General features: G+C 51.7%; 1 protein-coding gene across 4 annotated transcripts in view; it reads left to right on the top strand.

Annotated features, from left to right (window-relative positions):
• The window catches only part of SFXN5 (sideroflexin 5), a 120,504-nt gene that overhangs the window by 92,661 nt on the left and 1,894 nt on the right, over positions 1–25,949 (top strand). For 3 of the 4 annotated variants that reach the window (XM_060246106.1, XM_060246104.1, XM_060246103.1), the window contains 3 exons: positions 2,406–2,517; positions 8,767–8,852; positions 19,991–20,108. In XM_060246106.1, coding sequence (XP_060102089.1) covers positions 2,406–2,517; positions 8,767–8,852; positions 19,991–20,108 — 316 coding nt within the window. Of the gene's footprint in view, positions 1–2,401; positions 2,518–8,766; positions 8,853–19,990; positions 20,109–25,949 lie in introns of all 4 variants that reach the window. The other variant, XM_060246102.1, reaches the window with a different exon arrangement.

Genomic DNA, 25,949 nt, shown 5'->3' with positions numbered 1-25,949 from the left:
AAGGCAAACCCACCCTGCCCTATTGAAGGGCTTCCAGGAGGCATCTGAGCCGTCATTCAGAACAGGCTGCAGGCCCAAAGGGGCCCTTGGTCTGATCGCACAGGAATGTTCCATGGGAAAGAATGGTTCTTTCGTCCTGTTCTTCTGAGGACAGATCTGTTGTGGCCCTGCAAGGCCTTGGGGTTGTCGGACATGGTGATGGATATGCACAAAGTTGAAGTTCAGCTCCAGAAAAAGGAGTGGAGTCAGAATCATAGAGTTGGAAGACCCTCCAGGGTCATCTAGTCCAACTCCCTGCACAATCCAGGAAACTCACAAATACCTCCCCTCCCCCCCACACACAAACATGCATCCCCAGTAACCCTTCTCCATGCCCAGAAGATGGCCCCCTGGCCAAACTGGCCTGGAGAAAAATTGCTGAGTGACCCCAAAGTGGCAGTCAGCATTTCCCTGGGCGTGTCAGAAGGGGCCATGAGAACTAAGCAGTGATGCAGCCCTTCCTGCTCTCCCTCTCATGATCTGCCTCATTCACAGGATCCTCATTGCTGTCAGGTGGCCATCTAGCCTCTGCTTAAACTGGCAGAGAGCCAGTTTGGTGTAGTGGTTAAGTGTGCGGACTCTTATCTGGGAGAACCGGGTTGGATTCCCCACTCCTCCACTTGCACCTGCTGGCATGGCCTTGGGTCAGCCATAGCCCTGGCAGAGGTTGTCCTTGAAAGGGCAGCTGCTGTGAGAGCCCTCTCAGCCCCACCCACCTCACAGGGTGTTTGTTGTGGGGGAGGAAGGTAAAGGCGATTGTGAGCCGCTCTGAGACTCTTTGGAGTGGAGGGCGGGATATAAATCCAATATCATCTTCTTCTTCTTCTTAAAAACCTCCAAGGAAGGAGAAACCACCACCTCCCGAGGAGGAAGCCTGTTCCACTGAGGAACTGCTCTGTCAGGAAGTCCTTCCTAATGTTTAGTCAAAAACTCTTCAGATTTAATTTCAACCCTTTGGTTCTGGTCTGACCTGGCTCAACAGAAAACAATTCTGCACCATCCTCTATAGGACAGCCCTTCAAGTATTTGAAAACAGTTATTATATCACCTCTCAGCTGTCTCCTCTCCAGGCTAAACATACCCCACTCCTCCAGGCTTTCCTTGTAGGATTTAATCTCCAGACCCCTCACCATCTTTATTTCCTTCCTCTCGACACATTCCAGCTTGTCTGTATCCTTCTTAAATGGTGGTGCCTAAAACTGAACACAAGACTCTAGTCAGGGCCTGACCAGAGCAGAGTAAATTCCAGGCAGCCGGCTCCTGGAGAAAGAGGCCACCTGTCAGTCTCCGAACAAGGCTGGGTGGGTGGATGTGCGGCATTTTGTGGGTGCTACATCCTAGGTTATTGATTCAGCTGTTTGAAATGTTTATGTCCTGCCTTTCAACCTGAGGCTTCCAACATATTCTGATATACATCACAAATTAAAAAAAAAAATCACTGCATGCAGATAAAGCCAGTAGCAGAGAATCCATCCATCAGTCATACTGCAGATCCTCAAAGCCTAGGGGAACCAAATTTTCTACGCACCTGGTCTGTGAACACTGCCCCACCCCTTGAATATTAGTGGATAGCAGACCTCCTGAAAAGCTTCAGCTGGGAGGAGTCATGAGGACCTCCCTCCCCCAATACTGTTTGGCAGAAGCAAGAGCTGCATGGATCATTGGCCAAAACAGCCCTAGTTTGACCACCAAGCAGTTGACGTGATCAGAAGAAACGAAGGGGGATTGCTGCTCCTTAGAGTGGCAGGCCTGATTTGGTTATAGAATCATAGAATCCTAGAGTTGGAAGGGGCCTCTAGGGTCATTAGTCCAACCCCTTGCGCAATGCAGGAAACTCCCAACCCCCTCCCCCTAAATTCACAGGCTCTTCATTGCTGTCAGGTGGCCATCTAGCCTCTGTTTCAAAGCCTCCAAGGAAGCAGAACCCACCACCTCCCAAGGAGGAAGCCTGTTAGAATCATAGAAGAGTTGGAAGGGACCTCCAGGGTCATCTAGTCCAACCCCCTGCACAATGCAGGAAACTCACAACCCCCTCCCCCTAAATTCACAGGATCTTCATTGCTGTAAGATGGCCATCTAGCCTCTGTTGAAAAACCTCCAAGGAAGGAGAGCCCACCACCTCCCAAGGAGGAAGCCTGTTCCACTGAGGAATCACTCTAATGGTCAGGAAGTGCTTCCTAATAGAATCCTAGAGTTGGAAGGGACCTCCAGGGCCATCTAGTCCAACCCCTTGCGCAATGCAGGAAACTCACAACCCCCTCCCCCTAAATTCACAGGATCTTCATTGCTGTCAGGTGGCCACCTAGCCTCTGCTAAGAGGTTCTGCTGGCCTCACCACGTTTTCTCCTCTCCTTCCCTACAGCCAGTGCCAATATCTGCAATGTGGTCCTGATGAGACATTCAGAACTGGAGGAAGGAATCAACGTCCTGGACAGCAACGGGAACGTTGTTGGGTCTTCTAGAATTGCTGCCAAACATGTACGTGACCGCCAGTCCCCTCCGCCTCCCCAGACACCGTGATGTTTTTGTACACGGACTGTCCACGTGGCACTCTTACGCCACAAAGAAAGTGGTTTCTGATGCCCGGGTGACTAGCCCCCAGGATGGCCCTGGTCTAGCAATGTGAATTCTGTGTCTTACATCACTGGCTCTTTAGGAATGCATGTCTTCCAAAAAGCTACACCTTGACTTAGCAGGCTACTCCATGGGATGGAAGCCCTTGGTGCAGGCTGTGAGCGCTCAACTCCCAGCTCGGGCAGGTGAAGATTTCGGGGCCAGCAAGAGGCAGAGAGGATGTTGATGAGGGATTCAGGGTACTGATGGAGCCCCTTTGTCCCTTTCCGCTGCTGTCATGAAGAGTGAAGAAATTCTACCTGGTCCATGCCCATGGTTATCTAGACAAGTTGAGGCTGGAGTCTGGTGCAATTAGGTGGTGGTCTTGGATGGAAAAGTTTAGATATGTCAGTGTCAGGATTGTCTAGTCAGACTGGCAGTGGCTCTCCAAGCTCTTAGGCAGAGATCTTTCCCATCATGCCCAGCCTGGTCTTTTTAACTGGCGATGCTGCCGGGGATGGAACCTGGAGCCTTCTGCATGCCAAGCAAGAGGCTCCACCCCCAGCCACCAGGGCCCCTCCCCTTCCTGACCACCTCAGGCAGGCTGCCCGGGTGGATGAGGGGCAGCTGCCAGCCTTACCCTTTGCAGGATGGCAGCTTTCGGAGGGTTGGCTCCAATAAGCAAAGTGGTCATGGTAGGGGGTGGCAGAAGAGGCATCCCTGGGAAGCACATGGATGTGGCAATTCTCACGTTCAGCCCCAACTCTTGGGGCCCTGAGACTTTGTATACAGAGTTTGCAGGCTGGTGCGGGATTTCCCCATAAGGGCAATAGAACATAAGAGAAGCCCTGTTGGATCAGGCCAGTGGCCCATCGAGTCCAACACTCTGTGTCACATAAGAACATAAGAGAAGCCATGTTAGAACAGGCCAATGGCCCATTCAGTCCAACACTCTGTGTCACATAAGAACATATGAGAAGCCCTGTTGGATCAGACCAGTGGACAATCCAGTCAAACACCCTATATCACGCAGTGGCCAAAAACCCCAGCGCCATCAGGAGGTCCACCAGTGGGGCCAGAACACCAGAAGCCCCCCCCCAGCACCAAGAATTCAGAGCATCACTGCCCCAGAGGTAAGAACATAAGAGAAGCCATGCTGGATCAGTCCAATGTCCCATCCAGTCCAACACTCTGTATCATGCAGTGGCCAAAAAAACCCAAAGTGCCATCAGGAGGTCCATCAGTGGGACCAGGACACTAGAAGTCCTCCCACTGTGCCCCCCCTAAGCACCAAGAATACAGAGCATCCCTGCCCCAGACATAAGAACATTAGAGAAGCCATGTTGGATCATGCCAATGGCCCATTCAGTCTAACACTGTCACATAAGAACATAAGAGAAGCCATGTTGGATCAGGCCAATGGCCCATCCAGTTCAACACTCTGTGTCACATAAGAACATAAGAGAAGCCATGTTGGATCAGGCCAATAGCCCATCCAGTCCCAGCACTCTGTGTAACATAAGATAAGCCCTGTTGGATCAGGCCAGTGACCCCTCCAGTCCAACCCTCTGTGTCACAGAAGAACATAAGAGAAGCCCTGCTGGATCAGGCCAATGGCCCATCCAGTCCAACACTCTGTGTCACATAAGAGAAGTGTCCCGCCCAGCCCGGGCGAGGACTGCGCAAGGGGGACCCCCCGGCGCCTGCCAGCCGCTCCCGGCCCCCGTCGCCGCCCCGAGAGCCTCCCACACCTTCCCAAGCCCCCGCGGCGGCCCCACCCCTCACCTGGGCTGACGGGGCGCCAACAGCCGCCCGAACGACGCCCCTCAGCCAACGAGCCCGTCTCCGGGTCCGAGGAGCCTGGCCAGAGCGAGACGTCGGGGACCAGGAGGGAGAAGCTGAGCCCAGCGCTGGGCAGAGAGGAGGAGAGCCGCCTGACCCACGGCGGCGAGAGACGCCACACCCCAGCACGCTGCAGAGGTCCGGGACGCTCAAGGCACGCCCAGGCAGCCCAGCCCCGGCTCACCTCTCCCGGGCGTCTGGGGCTTTGAAGGGGGGAGGGGCCAGAGAGGGGCGGAACCCAGGAAGGGGGAGGTTTGGGACGGGGGGGGGATAAAGAAAGGGAAGGCAGGAGGTCGGGGAGGAAGCTGGCCGGCGCTTATTGAGGCTTCCTCACGAGAGAGAGGGACAGGAGCCGCAGCACAGCCAGGAGGGGAACGGGGGCCTGTGGTGAAGTAACCCGGCTCCCACCCCCTGTTTCTGAGACCTCCGGGGAACGCCCCAGAGTGCCCGGGAGTGGCGACGGCGGCACCGGGAGACCGGGAGGGGTGCCCAGGGCGCGACAAAAAGCCATGTTGGATTAGGCCAGTGGCCCATCCAGTCCAACACTCTGTATCATGCAGTGGCCAAAAATCCGAGGCGCTGTCAGGAGGTTCACCAGTGGGGCCAGGACACCAGAAACCCCCTCCCAAGCGCCAAGAATTCAGAGCATCACTGCCCCAGAGATAAGAACATAAGAGAAGCCATGCTGGATCAGGCCAATCGCCCATCCAGTCCAACACTTTGTATCACGCAGTGGCCAAAAAAACCCCAAGTGCCATCAGTAGGTCCATCAGTGGGGCCAGGACACTAGAAGTCCTCCCACTGTGCCCCCCCTAAGCACCAAGAATACAGAGCATCCCTGCCCCAGACATAAGAACATAAGAGAAGCCCTGTTGGATCAGGCCAATGGCCCATCCAGTCCAACACGCTGTGTCACATAAGAACATAAGAGAAGCTGTGGAGAAACGCCATCTTAGTTGGGAGGGAACATGAAACTGCTAAGCAGGCTTTAGCCTAGCCTCCCTCCAACCCCCCCTCCCTTCCAGAGCCAAACCAGCAACTCTAGGGGGAAAGCCTCCTAGAGCGGCAGGAAGTTCTTTTGTCCTTTGCATTTGAGTTAACCAGGAAGAAAGGCAGTTCTCAGCGGGCGCTCAAAGGAAGAGGTTGCCAGTGTGGGGGCTCCTGCCTGTGGAAGAGGCCTATTAAAGAGGAAAAGGCCCCCAGGTAGTCAGACCAAGTAAGTCATCCACAAGACAGGGCAAGGTTAGACCAGGGACAGTAGGATGCGTTTATAACCACCTTTTCTTTGTCATGCTGTTTGCTGTGCGGGTGCTGTGCTGTGTTAACCTTTTACATGCAGCTGTTTTTGTTTTGTTCTTCTTTTCTTTTCTTTTTCTCTTTTAATTAAATATTTTTACTGTTTTGAATGCTGGCAGTCAAACTCTGTACCACATAGATCCCCAACCGCCTTAGACCACGCTGCTTTAAGACGGGGGCACCAGGGAAGGGGGAAGGCATGCAGTTGGATAAGGTGCCAATCCTCCAGGGGTTCCCCGAAGAAGTGCTGTGGTCTCTGTGATACCCAAGTACTGGGTGGCAGAGGACCTTGAGGCCTGGCCTCATAGCTGGAGAGGGGGATTGGGAGTCCTGTTCCTCTCAATCTGAACCCCTAGACTGAGCAGGCGGTGGCAGCGAGCCCAAGTGGCCGGAGGAGAAATAGCTCCCTCCAGGAGTTGGCGACTCAATAGGGAGTTGACGGGACCGGGTCTGAAGGCAGAATCAGGCCGGTTCCATCACAGAAGCCATGTTGGATCAGGCCAATGGCCCATCCAGTCCAACACTGCGTCACATAAGAACATAAGAGAAGCCACGCTGGATCAGGCCAATGTCCCATCCAGTCCAACACTCTGTATCATGCAGTGGCCAAAAAACCCCAAAGTGCCATCAGGAGGTCCATCAGTGGGGCCAGGACACTAGAAGTCCTCCCACTGTGCCCCCCCTAAGCACCAAGAATACAGAGCATCCCTGCCCCAGACATAAGAACATTAGAGAAGCCCTGTTGGATCAGGCCAATGGCCCATTCAGTCTAACACTCTGTGTCACATAAGAACATAAGAGAAGTCATGTTGGATCAGGCAATGGCCCATCCAGTTCAACACTCTGTGTCACATAAGAACATAAGAGAAGCCCTGTTGGATCCGGCCATTGGCCCATCCAGTCCAACACCGTATCACGCAGTGGCCAAAACCCCCAGGCGCCATCAGGAGGTCCATCAGTGGGGCCAGGACACTAGAAGCCGTCCTACTGTTGCCCCCCCCCCCTCCCGAAGCACCAAGAAATACAGAGCATCACTGCCCCAGACAGAGAGTTCCAATTATAAGCTTTGGCTAATAGCCACTGATGGACCTCTGCTACAGATGTTTATCTAATCCCCTCTTTGATCTAAAATGAATGACTTCTTAATGACAAATGGATAGACTGAAGGCAAGACAGAAAGGAAATTAAAAGGGAGTTGGGTGAGCCATAATACAATACTATAAATATCTACATTGGCATCAAGCAATTACTAAAATCTTCAGTTAAGATGCCCAGTTCTGTTTCACTCATGCCTAGTGCATGGTTAGTTGTATGCATGTGTCTCTGAAGAGCATGAGAGAAGGAAGGCTGGAGGAGAGAGGGAAAGAGAACTAAAGAGAACGCAAGGAGACCAGAGAGAGAGAGAGGCAGAGAGCACTGGGCTGGAGAATGGCACGTAAAAGGGGGTCTGACAGGTGCCACAGACCGGGGTGGGGGGGTGATGTCTGGAAAGAAATGCTGGGAGACTCCATGGCAGGAACTAGGAATGGAGAACAGGAAGAGATTGCGAGCCACTCTGAGTCTCTGATTCAAAGAGAAGGGCGGGGTATAAATCTAATTTCATCTTCTTCTTCAGCTGCATCTTTACAGCAATGAAGCTGCACCTGGAATTGTGCAGGCCGGCAGGACTCTTGGGGGAAGGGCAGACGTGCTCTCAGAGCCCCCCTGCCACCGCCATTCTCCTGCTCAGAACTGCGTTTTACTGCAGGCCTCTCCAGTCTCAGCAGGCTGGTGAGGAGTGAATAATTGGCACAATCCACTTGGCGTGAGCTTGACTCTGTCCAGAAAGGACTGACCCTCATTCCAGCATGAGCTTCTTACTCAGCCTTTCCAGGGTGAGGATTGGTCTCTCTTGCAGGCCTTGGGTGGCCGGCCTGTCCTCATTTCAAACAGCTTCACACCAACCATCAGGGGCCGCCCTCCTACAAAGCCAGGAAGCAAGTCCTGCCCCAGACCACCGAGGTGCCCGCTTTGTCGCCTTAGACACCTGGGCAATACTGCTGTTCTCGGACCCAGTAACATCTGGGGCTCATCTTCTGTCACATCATCCTATTGAATATATGCCACCCTGTGCCAGCAGTGCCCCTTTAGTGCCTACACTGGACAAGAGTGTTGGTTCCTACATGACAGAATCAAGGAAGGCAAATCTGACATGGGAAACTGCAGAACTCTGAAACTGGGCGAGGGGGCGCATTGTAATCTTTCTGGTCATACTGCTGCAGATCTGGAAGTCACTGGTTTACAAAAAAAAAAAAACACTTCAAAGAACATACAGTGTGTGAAAGTGCTGAATTAGAACTCATCAAGAATTTAGAGATGATCTCTCCTCCTGGCATAAACAGAGAGCTGGGTTTCCTTACTCTTCAGGGTGTGCATTCAGATATACCCAAGACAAAATTAAACTTGATATTAGTTGTTCCAGGTCATGGCAAGGATAGCTGAAATTACTTCAAGCGCTCCCAGAATTCCAAAAGCAGCCATTTATCTTCCAGAATGTGGGAGTGGGCTTTTATGGAGGCTTAAGGAAGCACAGAGGACTGGGGAAGGCCATGGCAAACCACCCCGTAAAAAAAGTCTTCTGTGAAAACGTCATGATGCGACGTCGCCCCAGAGTCGGAAACGACTGGTGCTTGCACAGGGGAATTCACCTTTACCTTTTTAAGGAAGGGGGGCAGGGTGTGCCCTGGCTCTCCGCTAGTCCCTGGCCCTGGGCTTTAAAGGGCAGAGGGGGAGTTATGGGGAGACCTGGGCTCTGGAGGTCTCTCATAGACAATAACGGCCCATAGATGGTTGTGGTGGCCTCTCGGGAATTCTCAAAGAACGGAAACTGCAGGCAGGTCTGTTGCCCTGGACTGTGTTCCTGCAAGGGTCAGAAGAGCAGAGCAGCCTTCATCAGGTCAGGAAGGCCCAGCTGTCCTGGGGAAAGGGCAGCCAAGAGCCATGCCGGTTGCAGGCCAAGGAAGCCTTTGACGTGATGGCTGGTCTTCTTGTTCCCAGGCACTGCTAGAGACAGCCCTGACCAGAGTGGTCCTACCGATGCCTATACTGGTTCTACCTCCAGTCATCGTCTCTCTGCTGGAAAAGTAAGTGTTGCCGAGCTGCTGATCTTTGGGGTGTGTCAGTGGGGGGGGGAGGGAGGGCAGGAGGTGCTCTCAGTGTGCGCGGGTGCAGGGGGATCTTTTGCAGCAGCGGTTGATAAAACCCACATAAGTTTTTTTTTTGCAAAAGATCCCTCTTGTCACTTATTTTTGGCTGGGTGTCCTTTGAATTTAAGCAGAGCAAAAATGAGCCTGGGGCTTGACATCCATTCCTCTTTTGTGACCATCTAAGCCACATGTGGCCCAGGGGCCAAATCTGGCCCCCAGAGGGCTCCTATCAGGCCCCCCAGCAACTGGCTGTCATCTGCTTCCTTCTCCCTCTCTCTTGCTTCCTTCCGCATCACAGCATGCTTTGCCAGGCTTGCTCAATCGCACAGGAGCTACAGAGCAAAGTCTCTATTTTCTCCATTGGCTGAGGCTTGGGGAGGAATGGGGGAGGAAGAGCTTGTTTTTCCAGGCTTTCAGTTGCACAGCAGAGCTACTGAGCCAAGCCTCTCTTCCTTCTTTTGGCTGAGGTTTCTCCCCCTCCTTGTCCCCTGGGGAAGGAAGGAAAGAGCCAGAGCTTCCTTTGCCCAGTTTCCTGGATCTTGTGGGAGAGATACAAAGAAAGCACCTTTAAGACCAATGAGTGCTTTAAGATCAACTTTAAGCATGTTTTCTTTTAAGGGTTTTTAAAACTTTAATTGTGTTTGTGTGTGTCCTTTATAAAGTTTATATCTCTGCTAAAAAGATAAAGGTAGTCCCCTGTGCAAGCACAAGTCGTTTCCGACTCTGGGGTGACGTTGCTTTCACAACGTTTTCATGGCAGACTTTTGACGGGGTGTTTTGCCACTGCCTTCCCCAGTCATCTGCACTTTCCCCCCAGCAAGTTGGGGACTCCTTTGGCCGACCTCGGAAGGATGGAAGGCTGAGTCAACCTTGGGCCGGCTACGTGAACTAGTTTCCACTGGGATCGAATTCAGTTTGTGAGCAGAGGGCTCCGACTGCAGTACTGCAGCTTTACTACTCTGCACCATGGGGCTCTTCTGTCTCTGCTACCTAATCTTAAATAGGTACACGGATGGCCCAGCCCAACAAGATCTCATTCATGTCACATCCGGTGCTCATAACAAATGAGTTCGACATCCCTGATCTAAGCCAATTATTTCTGTGCCTCGGCTCTTTAAGCTGCTCAGTCTTAAGGCCTGCCTGTCCACCAACCACATTTTGAACTGTCTTACTCCAGTGAGTTCAGGACAGTGCATGTGGTTCTTCTTTTCCTGATTGTATCCTCGCAACAGCCCTGTGGGGTGGGCTAAGATGAAGGTGAGTGACTGGCCCAAGGCCACCCAGTGAGCTTCGAGACTGAGTGAGGACTTGAACTCAGGTCTTGGTCGCAGAGACTTGTGCTAGGAAAAGGACAGCAGAGACCTGTGCAAGTTGTAGGTCAGTGAAGCCTTTGACGTGACGGACGGTCAAGAAGAGGAGCGGCTGTGGCTCAGTGGCAGAGCACCAGGTCCAGTCCCCAGCAGCATCTCTAGTTAAAGGACCAGACAGGAGGTGATGGGAAAGATCTCAGCCTGAGGCCCTGGACAGCTGCTGCCTGTCTGAGCAGGCAAGATTGTTCTTGGTGGACCAAGTTGTTTGGCCACTGTGTGACACAGAGTGTTGGGCTGGATGGGCCATTGGCCTGATCCAACATGGCTCCTCTGATGTTCTTCCGTGACACAGAGTGTTGGACTAGATGGGCCATTGGCCTGATCCAACATGGCTCCTCTGATGTTCTTCTGTGACACAGAGTGTTGGACTGGATGGGCCATTGGCCTGATCCAACATGGCTCCTCTGATGTTCTTCTGTGACACAGAGTGTTGGACTAGATGGGCCATTGGCCTGATCCAACATGGCTCCTCTGATGTTCTTCTGTGACACAGAGTGTTGGACTGGATGGGCCATTGGCCTGATCCAACAGGACTTCTCTTATGTTCTTATGTGACACAGAGTGTTCGACTGGATGGGCCATTGGCCTGATCCAACATGGCTTCTCTTACGTTCTCATGTGACACAGAGTGTTGGACTGCATGGGCCATTGGCCTGATCCAACATGGCTTCTCTTATGTTCTCATTTGACACAGAGTGTTGGACTAGATGGGCCATTGGCCTGATCCAACATGGCTCTTCTGATGTTCTTATGTGACACAGAGTGTTGGACTGGATGGACCACTGGCCTGATCCAACATGGCTTCTCTGATGTTCTTCTGTGACACAGAGTGTTGGACTGGATGGGCCATTGGCCTGATTCAACAGGGCTTCTCTTATGTTCTTATGGAACTCTCTGTCTGGGGCAGGGCTTCTCTTATGTTCTTGCTGCTTGGGGGGGCATAGTGGGAGGGCTTCTAGTGTCCTGGTCCCACTGATGGACCTCCTGATGGCATCTGGGTTTTTTGGCCACTGTGTGACACAGAGTGTTGGACTGGATGGGCTATTGGCCTCATCCAACAGGGCTTCTCTTATGTTCTTTTGGAACTCTCTGTCTGGGGCAGGGATGCTCTTTCTTCTTGGTGCTTGGGGGGGCGTAGTGGGAGGGCTTCTAGTGTCCTGGTCCCACTGATCGACCTCCTGGTGGCATCTGGGTTTTTTGGCCACTGTGTGACACAGAGTGTTGGACTGGATGGGCATTGGCCTGATCCAACATGGCTTCTCTTATGTTCAAGTTGGGGAGGGGAGGGGGTCTGATTCAGTATAAGAAGAAGAAGACTGCAGATTTATACCCCGCCCTTCTCTCTGAATCAGGGTCTCAGAGCGGCTTCCAATCTCTTTTATCTCCTTCCCTTACAAGACTGTGAGGTGGGTGGGGCTGGGAGAGCTCTCCCAGAAGCTGTCCTTTCAGGAACAACTCCTACAAGAGCTATGGGTAACCCAAGGCCATTCCAGCAGCTGCAAGTGGAGGAGTGGAGAATCAAATCCGGTTCTCCCAAGTAAGAGCCCGGCACTTAACCACTACACCAAACTGTCACCTTCTGTGTACCTCTAGCTACAGGTTCCTGGCTGCTGAGATCTCCTAGCAGCTGTGGAGACAGCTTGATGATCTCTCCATGGTGGTCTGCTTGGTGGCAAGTGCATATTCAAGGAGTCCTCCAGAGCTACTCCAAACTCCTGATGGACTGCCCGGGTATCAGTGGCACCCCGTCAAGAGCAGGAAGTCTGAATCCCAGCCCTGAACCCCGCCCCCCCCCACACACAGAAAACCTCCATCTTTGTTGGGTTCCGTCTCGACCTGCTCTAAAAACCAAAACCACTCCACCACTTCCCAGAAACTTGGGAGAAAGGCAGGGATGGCAATTCTGTGTAATGTAAACATGACACTTCCCCCGCCCCGCCCCGAATCTGTCAGCTTGGGAGCCTTCGGTTAGCTCCTGTCATATTTAGCTTAGCATCTCACACCTTCTCATAGGCAAATGCCATCCTGGAGCACAGAACCCGATAACTCCTCCGGAGTCCCGAGAGCAAGTTCCATATGGAAGACATTGCAGAACCTCCTGAAGACGCCGCCGGCAGCAGCTGCCACATTATGCAAAACTTGAACCACTAATCAACAACGTGCTGAAAGTTGAATGAAGGTGTATTTACAAGATCTGCGACAAGAGGTGTCTGGGGAACAGATGCACTGTCTGCAGCACTCGGGAACTGCATGTCACTTGGAAGAAAGAGCTGCGGTCTTTGAAGCAAGGGTTCCTTTCCTTGCCAGTCCACACCCAGAACCTCCCGCGATGGGTTGGGGTGAAGGAACGGCTGGGAGCCCACTCTTTCCCATGGGTAGGGAGAGCTGGGAAGAGGGCAGCTGGCAGTGCTTTGCAGAGAGGCAAATGCAGAGCATCACAGCAGAGGTCCCAGAGGTGGACTTCTGGAGGCCAGCAGAAGAAGGGGGAGTCCTCCTGGGGGTGGGGGGGCAGGGCAGCATGCTCTGGCTACTTTGCTTCCCTCAGTCTCAGCCTCCTTGTCCCTCTCTTGGCTGGGAATTATTTTCCTGCTTATTTGCAAAATGCTCTCCATCGCTGTGATGCCCAAGCCCCATGGTTTCTTCTCTGCACAAACATCCTTCCTCTTCCCTAGTGGCTAGCACAGGTCTTCACTTTTGTTTTCTTTTCACCCACAAAGCTCTGCACACTGCAGTGTGTTTGTGCAGTCTCCCGGGAGCGGGGGGAGAGGGAAAGAGCATGTGTGAAGCTTTCTGTAGGCTTCCTTGAATGAGGGCCCAGGGGGTGGGCGTTGCTGGCTGGGGATGAGCGGAGCAGCCCTTCCAGCACTAGCTAGCAAGTGCTTGACCAGCGCCTAGCTGCCCTCCACCGTCCAGGCATGTTCCTTGTAAGCAGCAGGCCAGCCCACCCCAGAAAGTACAACAGAGTTTTGATTTAATTTTAATTTAATTTGCGACTTTTACCCCACCTTATCCTGCGAGGCGGGCTCAGGGCGGCTTACAACATTCAAACATTGCAATAACAACAAATAAAACATATCCAGTTAAACACAACAAATTTAAAGCATCTCATTAACATAACACCTAAGCAGAGGGTCATAACGCTAACAATAACACAGCCAGAGGCAGAGTTCAGCAGTTGGTACGACTTCAGCTAGTTAACACCACATAGCACAGCTTCAGGTCATTGACAACACTTAAGGTTGTAATTCACACCCTTGACCCCACTCAAGCACATGGATAATGAAGTGCTGGGGGGAGGCTTCAGAGGACACCCGGTAGATTAAAAGCCTGCCAGAAGAGCTCTTTCTTACAGGCCCTGCGAAACTTGGGTAAGTCCTGCAGGGCCCGGATCTTCAAAAGGAGTTCATTCCACGAGGTAGGGGCCCAGATTGAAAAGGCCCTGGCCCTTGTTGTCCTTAGGACAGAAACAAGAGGCTCTCAGGAAGAGACACAGCACCCGAGGAGAGAGGAATCCCTTTCAACTGGGGTGTTTGAGCTTTTGGGCAAGACTGGAGTCCAAGAGAGGCCAACAAGGTTTCCTGGGTTACAGGCATTTGAGTGTCAAAGCTCCCTTTGTCAGATGAGAAGCTTTTGTGTGAGTTTTTCCACCAGAGAGGCAAGATGAGGGCAAGAGACATGAGATGCCGCCCAAGCCTGCCTGCCTGGAAGGAGTGCCCTGAAGACAGATGGAAGGCCTGGATGCGGCACAGGAATCAAGAAGGGGTCTTGCGTTGTTCTTCACCTTCCCGGAAAGGGACTGGAAGTGTTTGCATAAGAACATAAGAGGAGCCCTGTTGGATCAGGCCAGTGGACCATCCAGTCCAACGCTCTGTGTCACATAAGAACCTAAGAGAAGCTGTGTTGGATCAGGCCAATGGTCCCTCCAGTCCAACACTCTGTGTCACATAAGAACATCAGAGAAGCCCTGTTGGATCAGGCCAATGGCCCCTCCAGTCCAACACTCTGTGTCACAGAAGAACATAAGAGAAGCCATGTTGGATCAGGCCAATGGCCCATCCAGTCCAACACTCTGTGTCACATAAGAGGAGCCCTGTTGGATCAGGCCAGTGGCCCCTCCAGTCCCACACTCTGTGTCACATAAGAACATAAGAGGAGCCCTGTTGGATCAGGCCAGTGGCCCATCCAGTCTAACACTCTTTATCACATAAGAACCTAAGAGAAGCTGTGTTGGATCAGGCCAATGGTCCCTCCAGTCCAACACTCTGTGTCACATAAGAACATCAGAGAAGCCCTGTTGGATCAGGCCAGTGGCCCCTCCAGTCCAACACTCTGTGTCACATAAGAACATCAGAGAAGCCCTGTTGGATCAGGCCAGTGGCCCCTCCAGTCCCACACTCTGTGTCACAGAAGAACATAAGAGAAGCCCTGTTGGATCAGGCCAATGGCCCATCCAGTCCAAAACTCTGTGTCACATAAGAACATAAGAGAAGCCATTTTGGATCAGGCCAGTGGCACCTCCAGTCCAACACTCTGTGTCACAGAAGAACATAAGAGAAGCCCTGTTGGATCAGGCCAATGGCCCATCCAGTCCAAAACTCTGTGTCACATAAGAACATAAGAGAAGCCATGTTGGATCAGGCCAATGGCCCATCCAGTCCGCACTCTGTGTCACATAAGAACACCAGAGAAGCCCTGTTGGATCAGGCCAGTGGCCCATCCAGTCCAACACTCTATGTTACATAAGAGAAGCCCTGTTGGATGAGGCCAATGGCCCGTCCAGTCCAACACTCTGTGTCACATAAGAACATCAGAGAAGCCCTGTTGGATCAGGCCAGTGGCCCATCCAGTCCAACACTGTGTCACATAAGAACATAAGAGAAGCCCTGTTAGAACAGGCCAATGGCCCCTCCAGTCCAACACTCTGTGTCACATAAGAGAAGCCCTGTTGGATCAGGCCAATGGCCCGTCCAATCCAACACTCTGTGTCACATAAGAACATCAGAGAAGCCCTGTTGGATCAGGCCAGTGGCCCATCCAGTCCAACACTCTGTGTCACATAAGAACATTAGAGAAGCCCTGTTGGATCAGGCCAGTGGCCCATCCAGTCCAACACTCTGTGTCACATAAGAACATAAGAGGAGCCCTGTTGGATCAGGCCAGTGGCCCCTCCAGTCCCACACTCTGTGCCACATAAGAACATAAGAGGAGCCCTGTTGGATCAGGCCAGTGGCCCATCCAGTCTAACACTCTTTGTCACATAAGAACCTAAGAGAAGCTGTTTTGGATCAGGCCAATGGTCCCTCCAGTCCAACACTGTGTGTCACATAAGAGCATCAGAGAAGCCCTGTTGGATCAGGCCAGTGGCCCCTCCACTCCAACACTCTGTGTCACATAAGAACATCAGAGAAGCCCTGCTGGATCAGGCCAGTGGCCCCTCCAGCCCCACACTCTGTGTCACAGAAGAACATAAGAGAAGCCCTGTTGGATCAGGCCAATGGCCCATCCAGTCCAAAACTCTGTGTCACATAAGAACATAAGAGAAGTATTTTGGATCAGGCCAGTGGCCCCTCCAGTCCAACACTCTGTGTCACAGAAGAACATAAGAGAAGCCCTGTTGGATCAGGCCAATGGCCCATCCAGTCCAAAACTCTGTGTCACATAAGAACATAAGAGAAGCCATGTTGGATCAGGCCAATGGCCCATCCAGTCCGCACTCTGTGTCACATAAGAACATCAGAGAAGCCCTGTTGGATCAGTCCAGTGGCCCATCCAGTCCAACACTCTATGTTACATAAGAACATAAGAGAAGCCCTGTTGGATGAGGCCAATGGCCCGTCCAGTCCAACACTCTGTGTCACATAAGAACATCAGAGAAGCCCTGTTGGATCAGGCTAGTGGCCCATCCAGTCCAACACTCTGTGTCACATAAGAGAAGCTCTGTTGCATCAGGCCAATGGCCCCTCCAGTCCAACACTGTGTCACATAAGAACATAAGAGAAGCCCTGTTAGAACAGGCCAATGGCCCCTCCAGTCCAACACTCTGTGTCACATAAGAGAAGCCCTGTTGGATCAGGGCAATGGCCCGTCCAATCCAACACTCTGTGTCACATAAGAACATCAGAGAAGCCCTGTTGGATCAGGCCAGTGGCCCATCCAGTCCAACACTCTGTGTCACATAAGAACATCAGAGAAGCCCTGTTGGATCAGGCCAGTGGCCCATCCAGTCCAACACTCTGTGTCACATAAGAACATCAGAGAAGCCCTGTTGGATCAGGCCAGTGGCCAATCCAGTCCAACACTCTGTGTCACATAAGAACATCAGAGAAGCCCTGTTGGATCAGGCCAGTGGCCCATCCAGTCCAACACTCTGTGTCACATAAGAGAAGCCCTGTTGGATCAGGCCAATGGCCCCTCCAGTCCAACACTGTGTCACATAAGAAAATAAGAGAAGCCCTGTTAGAACAGGCCAATGGCCCCTCCAGTCCAACAGTCTGTGTCACACAATGGCCGAAAAACAAACAAACCCAGGTGCCATCAGGAGGTCCACCAGTGGGGCCAGGACACTAGAAGCCCTCCCACTGTTGCCCCTTCCAAGCACCCAGAATACAGAGCATCACTGCCCCAGACTGTTCCAACAATACGCTGTGGCTAAGAGCCACTGATGTACCTCTGCTCCAGATGTTTATCCAATCCGCTCTTGAAGCTGTCTATGCTTATAGCTGCCACCACCTCCTGTGTCAATGAGGAAAGGGTGGAAACCTGAAATGAAAGTTGAGGGCCAGCAGGGCTGTTGGTGGTGCTGCTGCTGTCCTGGCCCCTGATAGCAAGGACATGCCTCTGGCCACTTCCAGTAAGTAGCCCAGCTGGACAGAGTTCACCAGTGACTCCGAGGCAAGGGGCAAAGTCTGGCGAGAAGGCCATGCCTGGTAGTTCTCTGGGACTGGTACCAAGACCCAGCTGGCAAGATAATGCAAGAACGGCCCCATGTAGGTTTGTTCTACTTATGATTCCTGGGCTGCAGAGTGGTGGCAGCAAATGGTGGATTCCTGAGCCCTGGTCTGAGCTGAGAGTGTGCTGCTTTCCATAGGCTTAGAAAAGGGGTGGCCAACGGTAGCTCTCCAGATGTTTTTTGCCTACAACTCCCATCAGCCACAGCCATTGGCCATGCTGGCTGGGGCTGATGGGAGTAGTAGGCAAAAAAACATCTGTAGAGCTACCGCTGGCCACTCCTGGCTTAGAAGAATGGAGGGAAGACACTCCAGGCTCCTCGGCATCCCGGAGGCAACAAGTGGGGGGAGTCTGTTCTCTGGAGAACTAATGCTTTGCCTTTGGTGTGCTGCGTTTGGAGAGCAGAGAGCTGAAGACAGGGAGTGAGCGTCCTTCTCTGCTAATTGTGAATCATTTAGGCTGAACTTTGCAAATGGTCGGATCTGAGTCCCAATTAAGACATTACACTTCATGTGTTAATTAAGGGCTTTTTCTTTAAATCAGGCCATAACTCCTCTTAATTAGGAGGCTCTCACCATTGTAATGTGAACTGGCCTGAACTTAAAACACCCGTGGCGGAAGTCACACCTGGGAGCAGCACCACTGAACACTCTAAATTGGTTTTGTTCCCTGGTGGTGATTGTGAGGAGCCCAGCGGGCCGTCCGTCAAAGGGTGCTGCCGCCAAAGGGGAGCAGGAGGGGCTCTGGGGCACGCACAGCCCCCCCCCCCACTGAGGCCCTTCTGCACACAGCTGGGGCTCAAAGCTGCAGCTAAAGGGGGGGGCCTCCCTCTGAGCTCAACAAGTAGGGCTGCCCCTCTCCCCCAACCACAACTGAGCTTTAGGCAACAGAAGTTGTTTTCTGCAAGAGAAATAATTTCCATTGTCTAAAGATCAGCTGTAGCTGTTGAGGAAGAATCAGCCCGGATTCTCTAAGGAAGGATCTTGTCTGTCTATAACCTTTTTGAGTTCTTGGAGGGAGTGAAGAAGCATATGGACAAGGTTGACACAGTACATGTTGTTTACCTGGACTTCCAGAAAGCTTTTGATAGAGTTCCTCATCAAAGGCTCCTTAGTAAACTCAGCAGTCAAGGGGTAGAAGGACAAGTCCTTTTTGTGGATTAAAAACTGGTTAACTAACAAAAAGCAGAAAGTAAGTCTAAATGGGCAGTTTTCACAGGGGAGGGTGGTAAGCAGTTGGGTACGGCAGGGCTCGGTTCTAGGTCTGGTGCTTTTTAACTGGTTCATTAAGGATTTGGAGTTGGGAGTGAGCGGTGAAGTGGCTGAGGTTGTGGGTGACACAAAGTTGTTCAGGGCGGTGAGAAGCAGGGAGGATGGTGAGGTGCTCCAGTGGGACCTGTGGAGGCTGGGACAGTAGGTACCATCACGGCAAATGAGATTCAGCACTGGCAAGTGCAAAGTAATGCACATTGAAGCCAAAAATCCAAGCTATAAATACACCTTGATGGGGCCTGAATGGGCTGACACTGACTAGGAGAGAGATCTTGAAGTCGTGGTAGAGAACTCACTAAAGATGCAGACTCAGGGTGCAACTGCAACAGCAACAATAAATAAGGTAAATGCTGTGCTGGGGATTATTAGGAAGGGAACCGAGGAAAAAACCCAGCCAGTGTCATAATGCTCCAAGGTAGGGGACCACCGTCTTCCCCCCCCCCCACACACACACACACAAATGAAGAGAGAAATATAGATAGCCGTGCATGATGTTTGAAGTTATGGAAGAATGAGTCGGCAAAGGATCATTATCAAGTGGGACAGTTTGCAACTGTTAGAAGAGGATGTTAAAATCCTATAAAAATGGGAAGGTCAATTGGCTGAGATCTTTCTTCTCAGAAGGGGCTCATTATTTGTTACTTGCTTAATTTTGGGATAAGGCACTTTTATGGACTCTCCTCTAACTCTTTCTGTAATTGCTCTCCTCTAACTCCTCCTGTAAAAATGATGGATGGATGGTATTGTGTTTAACAGTGCAATAGTTATGCTTTAATAAAAAGCTTAAAATGGAAGCAGAGATTCTCTAACGGCATTAACTTGCATGCTATACTCAGAACAACTCTAAAGCGTTGCTGAAGTGTAGCTCCGTCCCAGGGTTAAATGAGATGATACAGGAAAGCTAACGAGATGCCTGGGGCTTTTTCACTGGATGCTTGTATCTGGATCAGGCCTGGCCTTTCAGGGCAAGAGTTCTGCTCCAGGGAGGCTCAAAGCAGTTTCTCCTGGGCTGACTCAAGCAGGGAACGACTCAGCACCGCTTGCCAGTCTTCATCCCCCTCCTTTCCCCCAGAGTGGGGGGCTTCCACATGTGGGTGGTCCCAGAGTCTCAGCGCTGATGATGTCCCACCTGAGCAGTGGGTGTCCCTGTGTCTAGTGGTTTGGGGAAGAGGGAGGGAGGGAGAGAGGGGTTCTCAGGGCTGACGCGGGGGAGTAGGCTAAGTAGGTGGGTGTCACGAGGCACCCCTCTCCCCATGTCCCACTGTGGTTCTGACTTTGCCGAGGCTTCTGGAGGATTGGGCGGCCTCCGCAATGTCGGGGGGGGGGCACAACAGCGATGTCATCGGTTGCACGCTTGCTTTGCCCCGCGGAGGGGGTGGAGGAGCGGGATCCAGCCTGGGGTGCTGGAAACTAGCACTGGGCCTGGGGGTTCTTCTTCGGCCTCCTTCTCCCACTTGGCTTAACCGACCTGCCCTTCTCCTTGCAGAACAGCTTTCCTGCGATCCCGCCCGCGGCTGATTCTCCCCGTCCAGAGCCTCGTGTGCCTTGCTGCCTTCGGCCTGGCCCTCCCGCTGGCCATCAGCCTCTTCCCGCAAATGTCTGAGGTCAGTGGCGACCCCTCCCCCTTCCCAGGCCTCATCCATCCAACAGTGCTGAATGTGGCAGGCTGGCCCGCATCATGGGCGCTGAATGAAGCCTGCCCTGTGCTCTAAGAGGGCACTCTCTTGTGTGCTGCAGGCCGGGGACCTGTGGAGCCTTGTGGGGGAGCAGGCGGTGGATCTGGCGGGGGGCTGGCCATCCCCTCTCCTGCCTTCCTCGTCCTGCTCCATTTTGGGCTCAGGTCAGCGGAGGGCTGCCTTTGCCCCCAGGGTGGGTTCTGGAGCTCCCTCAGCAGAAAGGTCAGAGGCCAGAACCTGCTATCCTGACGCTGAGCCTGAGGGCCACCCTCTTTCCTTCCACAGCCTCTCCCAAGGTGCCAACCTCTTGTTCTCCTTCTGAGACAAGAAGGCTTTCTTGATCCATCTTAGGTAGTCTCACTGGGTCACTGAGTGATCAGATCTGCACAAAGAGGTGCCTGGTTGGCCTGCCTTCGAGGAGACTTCCCTTCTGTCCCTTGAGTGGGGGAAGGGGTGAGAAGGCCTTTTCTGCAAGGAGGTCAGCAAGGCTTTTTCTGTAGCAGGAGCTCCTTTGCATATTAGGCCACACCCCCTTTGTGTAGCCACTCCTCCAAGAGCTTCCAGGGCTCTTCGTACAGGGCCTACTGTAAGCTCCAGGAGGATTGGCTACATCGGAGTGTGGCCTAATATGCAAAGGAGTTCCTGCTACAGAAAAAGCCCTGGAGGTCAGTTTCCATAGGCCGTTGGATTGAAAGTCATTACTTTAAAGAATCTGCCGTTCAATTAATTCTGAGCACCTTTAAGTTAATCAAATGATTTAAATCTAACAGATCGCAGAGATAATGCGCACACCACAGTCTGAGCACTGAAACAGCATTTTGAAAAAGCTGAATGCGGCTCTTTTTCTCTGTAAAGAGGGCTCTTTATATGCAGAAACCCTGGAGCGTGAACGGGTGGGGGGGTGGCACTGGAGGGGGTGTTCTGTCCTCTGGGGGCAGGGTGCTGGAAGAGGGGGGAATCGCCTGGGCAACCAGCTATGGGGTTTGGCAACAGGGCTCCCCTGCCCGCCCCCGAGCAGCAAATCACAGTTGGCTCTCTGTGTGAAGACCTCCTAGGACTTCAGCTCATGTAGCCCGCCCCCCCCCCCCCCCGGTTGCAGCAGGTGGGCTCTCCCAGGCCTTGCCCTGCAAGGGTTCCATGGGCCGTGACCACCCTCTGCAGGGGCAGCAGCAGTCTTGCCAGGTGGGTGGGACCTGGCTTGCCAGCCGGCACTCCTTCCTCTGGGTGAATTCCTGGCATGCCAACTGCTGCCACCTGTCCCCTGCTAGGGTTGCCAGCCTCCAGGTGGGGTCAGGAGACTTCCCAGAATTACATGCACAGGGCAGCACACTTTAAAGGTCTCTGCCACCACTGGCCCTTGGCCAAAGGGAGGGGGGTTTGGGAGGGGGTTTGCACTGATGTCCCCAGGAGGACCTTGGCAGACCTTGGCAGCAGGGAGGGGCCAGCCAGCACTGGAGCAGCAAGTGGGCGGAGCTGTGGCCATGAGTGGAGAAGAGGGAGGGGGGCATCTTGTCCTTCACGCCTCCGCCATGACAGCTTTGCTCACCTGAGCAGGGCCTTCTGTGGGAGCCACTCTACAAAGGGACAAAATTGACAACTGCCCTTACAGGTGCCTTCTCTGCTGTGGCTCCCATCTCATGTAACGGCCTGCCTGAAGAATCCCCCCCCACCCCCGCTTTCTGTTCAACATCTTCATAAATGATTTGGAAAAAGGAATCGAGGGAATGCTCATTACATTTGCAGACGATACTAAGTTGGGAGGGGTCACAAATACAGTAGAAGACAGAGACAGGATACAGGATTTTTTAAATTATCATTTATATCCCACCCTCCCCACCGAAGCAGACTTAGGGTGGCTCGCAATGCATAGCTTACAATAAAAAACTGTTACAATAAAAAACAGTTACATTAAAGCATTAAACAGTTTCAAAATAATTTGGTGCTAGTTTTGATGCAGATGGCATTCAGTGATCTCAGCATCCATTGGATCTAGTGTCTTGATGGTGGTCAGCATGTCACCTAAAAGCTAACTGAACATAAGAACATAAGAGTAGCCATGTTGGATCTGGTCAGTGGCCCATCCAGTCCAACACTCTGTGTCACATAAGAACATAAGAGAAGCCATGTTGGATCAGGTCAGTGGCCCATCCATTCCAACACTCTGTGTCACATAAGAACATAAGAGAAGCCATGTTGGATCAGGCCAGTGGCCCATCCAGTCCAACACACTGTGTCACATAAGAGAAGCCATGTTGGATCAGGTCAGTGGCCCATCCATTCAAACACTGTGTCACATGAGAACATAAGAGAAGCCCTGTTGGATCAGGCCAGTGGCCCATCCAGTCCAACACTCTGTGTCACATAAGAACATAAGAGAAGCCATGTTGGATCAGGCCAGTGGCCCCTCCAGTCCAACACTCTTGGTCACATAAGAACATAAGAGAAGCTATTTTGGATCAGCTCAATGGCTCATCCAGTCCAACACTCTGCATCACATAAGAACATAAGAGAAGCCCTGTTGGGTCAGGCCAATGGCCCATCCAGTCCAACACCCTGTGTCACATAAGAACATAAGAGAAGCCATGTTGGATCAGGCCAGTGGCCCATCCAGTCCAACACTCTGTGTCACATAAGAACATAAGAGAAGCCATGTTGGATCAGGTCAGTGGCCCATCCATTCCAACACTCTGTGTCACATAAGAGAAGCCATGTTGGATCAGGCCAGTGGCCCATCCAGTCCAACACACTGTGTCACATAAGCGAAGCCATGTTGGATCAGGTCAGTGGCCCATCCATTCCAACACTCTGTGTCACATAAGATCATAAGAGAAGCCATGTTGGATCAGGTCAGTGGCCCATCCATTCCAACACTGTGTCACATAAGAACATAAGAGAAGCCCTGTTGGATCAGGCCAATGGCCCATCCAGTCCAACACTCTGTGTCACATAAGAACATAAGAGAAGCCATGTTGGATCAGGCCAGTGGCCCATCCAGTCCAACACTCTGTGTCACATAAGAACATAAGAGAAGCCATGTTGGATCAGGCCAGTGGCCCCTCCAGTCCAACACTCTTGGTCACATAAGAACATAAGAGAAGCCATTTTGGATCAGCTCAATGGCCCATCCAGTCCAACACTCTGCATCACATAAGAACATAAGAGAAGCCCTGTTGGGTCAGGCCAATGGCCCATCCAGTCCAACACCCTGTGTCACATAAGAACATAAGAGAAGCCATGTTGGATCAGGCCAGTGGCCCATCCAGTCCAACACTCTGTGTCACATAAGAACATAAGAGAAGCCATGTTGGATCAGGCCAGTGGCCCATCCAGTCCAACACTCTGTGTCACATAAGAACATAAGAGAAGCCATGTTGAATCAGGCCAGTGGCCCCTCCAGTCCAACACTCTCTGTCACATAAGAACATAAGAGAAGCCATTTTGGATTAGCTCAATGGCCCATCCAGTCCAACGTTCTGCGTTACATAAGAACATAAGAGAAGCCCTGTTGGGTCAGGCTAGTGGCCCATCCAGTCCAACACTCTGTGTCACATAAGAACATAAGAGAAGCCATGTTGGATCAGGCCAGTGGCCCCTCCAGTCCAACACTCTGTGTCACATAAGAACATAAGAGAAGCCATTTTGGATCAGGCCAGTGGCCCATCCAGTCCAACACTCTGTGTCACACCGTGGCCAAAAAAAAAATTTATATATACATATACACACACACACACACACGCGCACACACAGATATATATATATACACACACTGTGGGTAATAGCCACTGATGGACCTCTGCTCCATATTTTTATTCCATCCCCTCTTGAAGGTGGCTATGCTTGTAGACGCCACCACCTCCTGCAGCAGTGAATTCCACATGTTAATCACCCTCTGGGTGAAGAAGGACTTCCTTTTATCCGTTCAACATGACTGCTCAGCAATATCATTGAATGCCCATGCGTTCTTGTATTGTGAGAAAGGGAGAAAAGTACTTCTTTCTCTACTTTCTCTATCCCATCTTGTAAACCTCTCTCATGTCACCTCGCACACTGAAACACTGAAACAGTGTCGACTTACAAGCCTTGCAGAAGGTCCTGCAAGGCTGTATCCTCCTCAGGCAGTTGGTTCCACCAAGGAGGGCTGGAAACTGAGGATGATCTCGACAGGCTGGAAAACTGGGTTAAAACCAATAAAATGAATTTTAACAGGGATAAATGTAAAGTTCTGCATTTAGGTAAGGAAAATCCAGTGCAGGGTTATAGGGTGGGCGAGACTTGTCTTTGCAGTAGTCTGTGCGAAAAAGATCTAGGGATCTTAGTGGATCATACAGTGAACAAGAGTCAGCAGTGTGATGTGGTGGCTAAAACGGCAAATTTGATTTTGGCTTGCATCAAGAGAAGTATAGTGATCACACAAAGTGATGGTATTACTTTGCTCTGGTTAGACAAGCTGGAACATGCCCAGAGGAGGGTGATGAAGATGTTGAGGGGTCTGGAGACCAAGTCCTATGAGGAAAGGTTGAAGGAGCTGGGGATGTTTAGCCTGGAGAGGAGGCGGCTGAGAGGTGATAGGATAACCATCTTCAAGGACTTGGAGGGCTGTCATAGAGAGGATGGTGTGGAATTGTTTTCTATGGCCCCAGAAGATAGGACTAGAACCAATGGGTTGGAATTAAATCAAAAGAGTTTCTAGCTCAACATTAGGAAGAACTTCCTGACCGTTAGAGTGATTCCTTAGTGGAACAGGCTTCCTCCTTGGGAGGTGGTGGGCTCTCCTTCCTTGGAGGTTTTTAAACAGAGGCTAGATGGCCATCTGACAGCAATGCGGATCCTGTGCATTGGGCAGATTGTGAGAAGGCAGGCGGAAAGGGTTGCATCAGTGCTTGGTTCTTGTGGCCTTTCTTGCATGCCAAGGGAAGTGCTGATCATCACTTTGATCAGTCAGCAATTTTTGTCAAGGCCAATTTGGCCAGAGATCCTGGAGGTTTTTGCTGTCTTCTAGAGGTGGAGCAGGAGTCATGCATGTGTGTGGTAGAGGTATATGTGAATTTCCTGCATTGTGCAGGGGGTTGGACTAGGTGACCCTGGAGGTCCTTTCCAGCTCTATGACTCTATAATTCTAAGCTATGCAAAATGGAAGTATTGAAGAGGGCTTTTTGCACAGGAAGTAAGTTTTCACTGTGATTATATGGTTCAGAAAGACGCTTGGGGTAAAGCACTGGGAATTATAGACTATAACTGCTATGTACAGTTTGTAGTATCTGTTGGTGTAAATAAGTTCCTGCTGTGTAATTTTTGTTTTTTTTGTGTAATGTGCCGTGCCTTATAGTTCTGCGGTGCTTCACCTCTGGTTGGTTTCCAGTCAACTCCTAGTGCACAGTCTAGAGTGGGTGACCCCCCTCCCTCACCTTGCTGGTTGCATCGATGCAGTCTTTGTAAGCTGCCTTCAGTCCCAGCCAGGAAGCTGGACTGTCAATTTGAGCATCAATTTGGTGTAGTGGTGAAGTGCGCGGACTCTTATCTGGGAGAACCGGGTTGGATTCCTCACTCCTCCACTTGTAGCTGCTGGAATGGCCTTGGGTCAGTCACAAGTTCTCTCAAGGCTGTTCTGCTCAAGAGCAGTTCTAGGAGAGCTCTCTCAGCCCCACCTACCTCACAGGCAGTGTTCCCCCTAAGCTGAGTTTGTGTGAGCTAGCTCAGATTTTTAGCCTCCAACTCACACATTTTTGTCTTAGCTCAGGAAGGATAACCCTAGAGCACACTAATTTATGC

The sequence above is a fragment of the Heteronotia binoei genome, chromosome 9 (genome assembly GCF_032191835.1).
Source record: "Heteronotia binoei isolate CCM8104 ecotype False Entrance Well chromosome 9, APGP_CSIRO_Hbin_v1, whole genome shotgun sequence".
In the NCBI taxonomy this organism is placed as follows: domain Eukaryota; kingdom Metazoa; phylum Chordata; class Lepidosauria; order Squamata; family Gekkonidae; genus Heteronotia; species Heteronotia binoei.
This window is presented reverse-complemented; position numbering and strand designations above follow the sequence as displayed.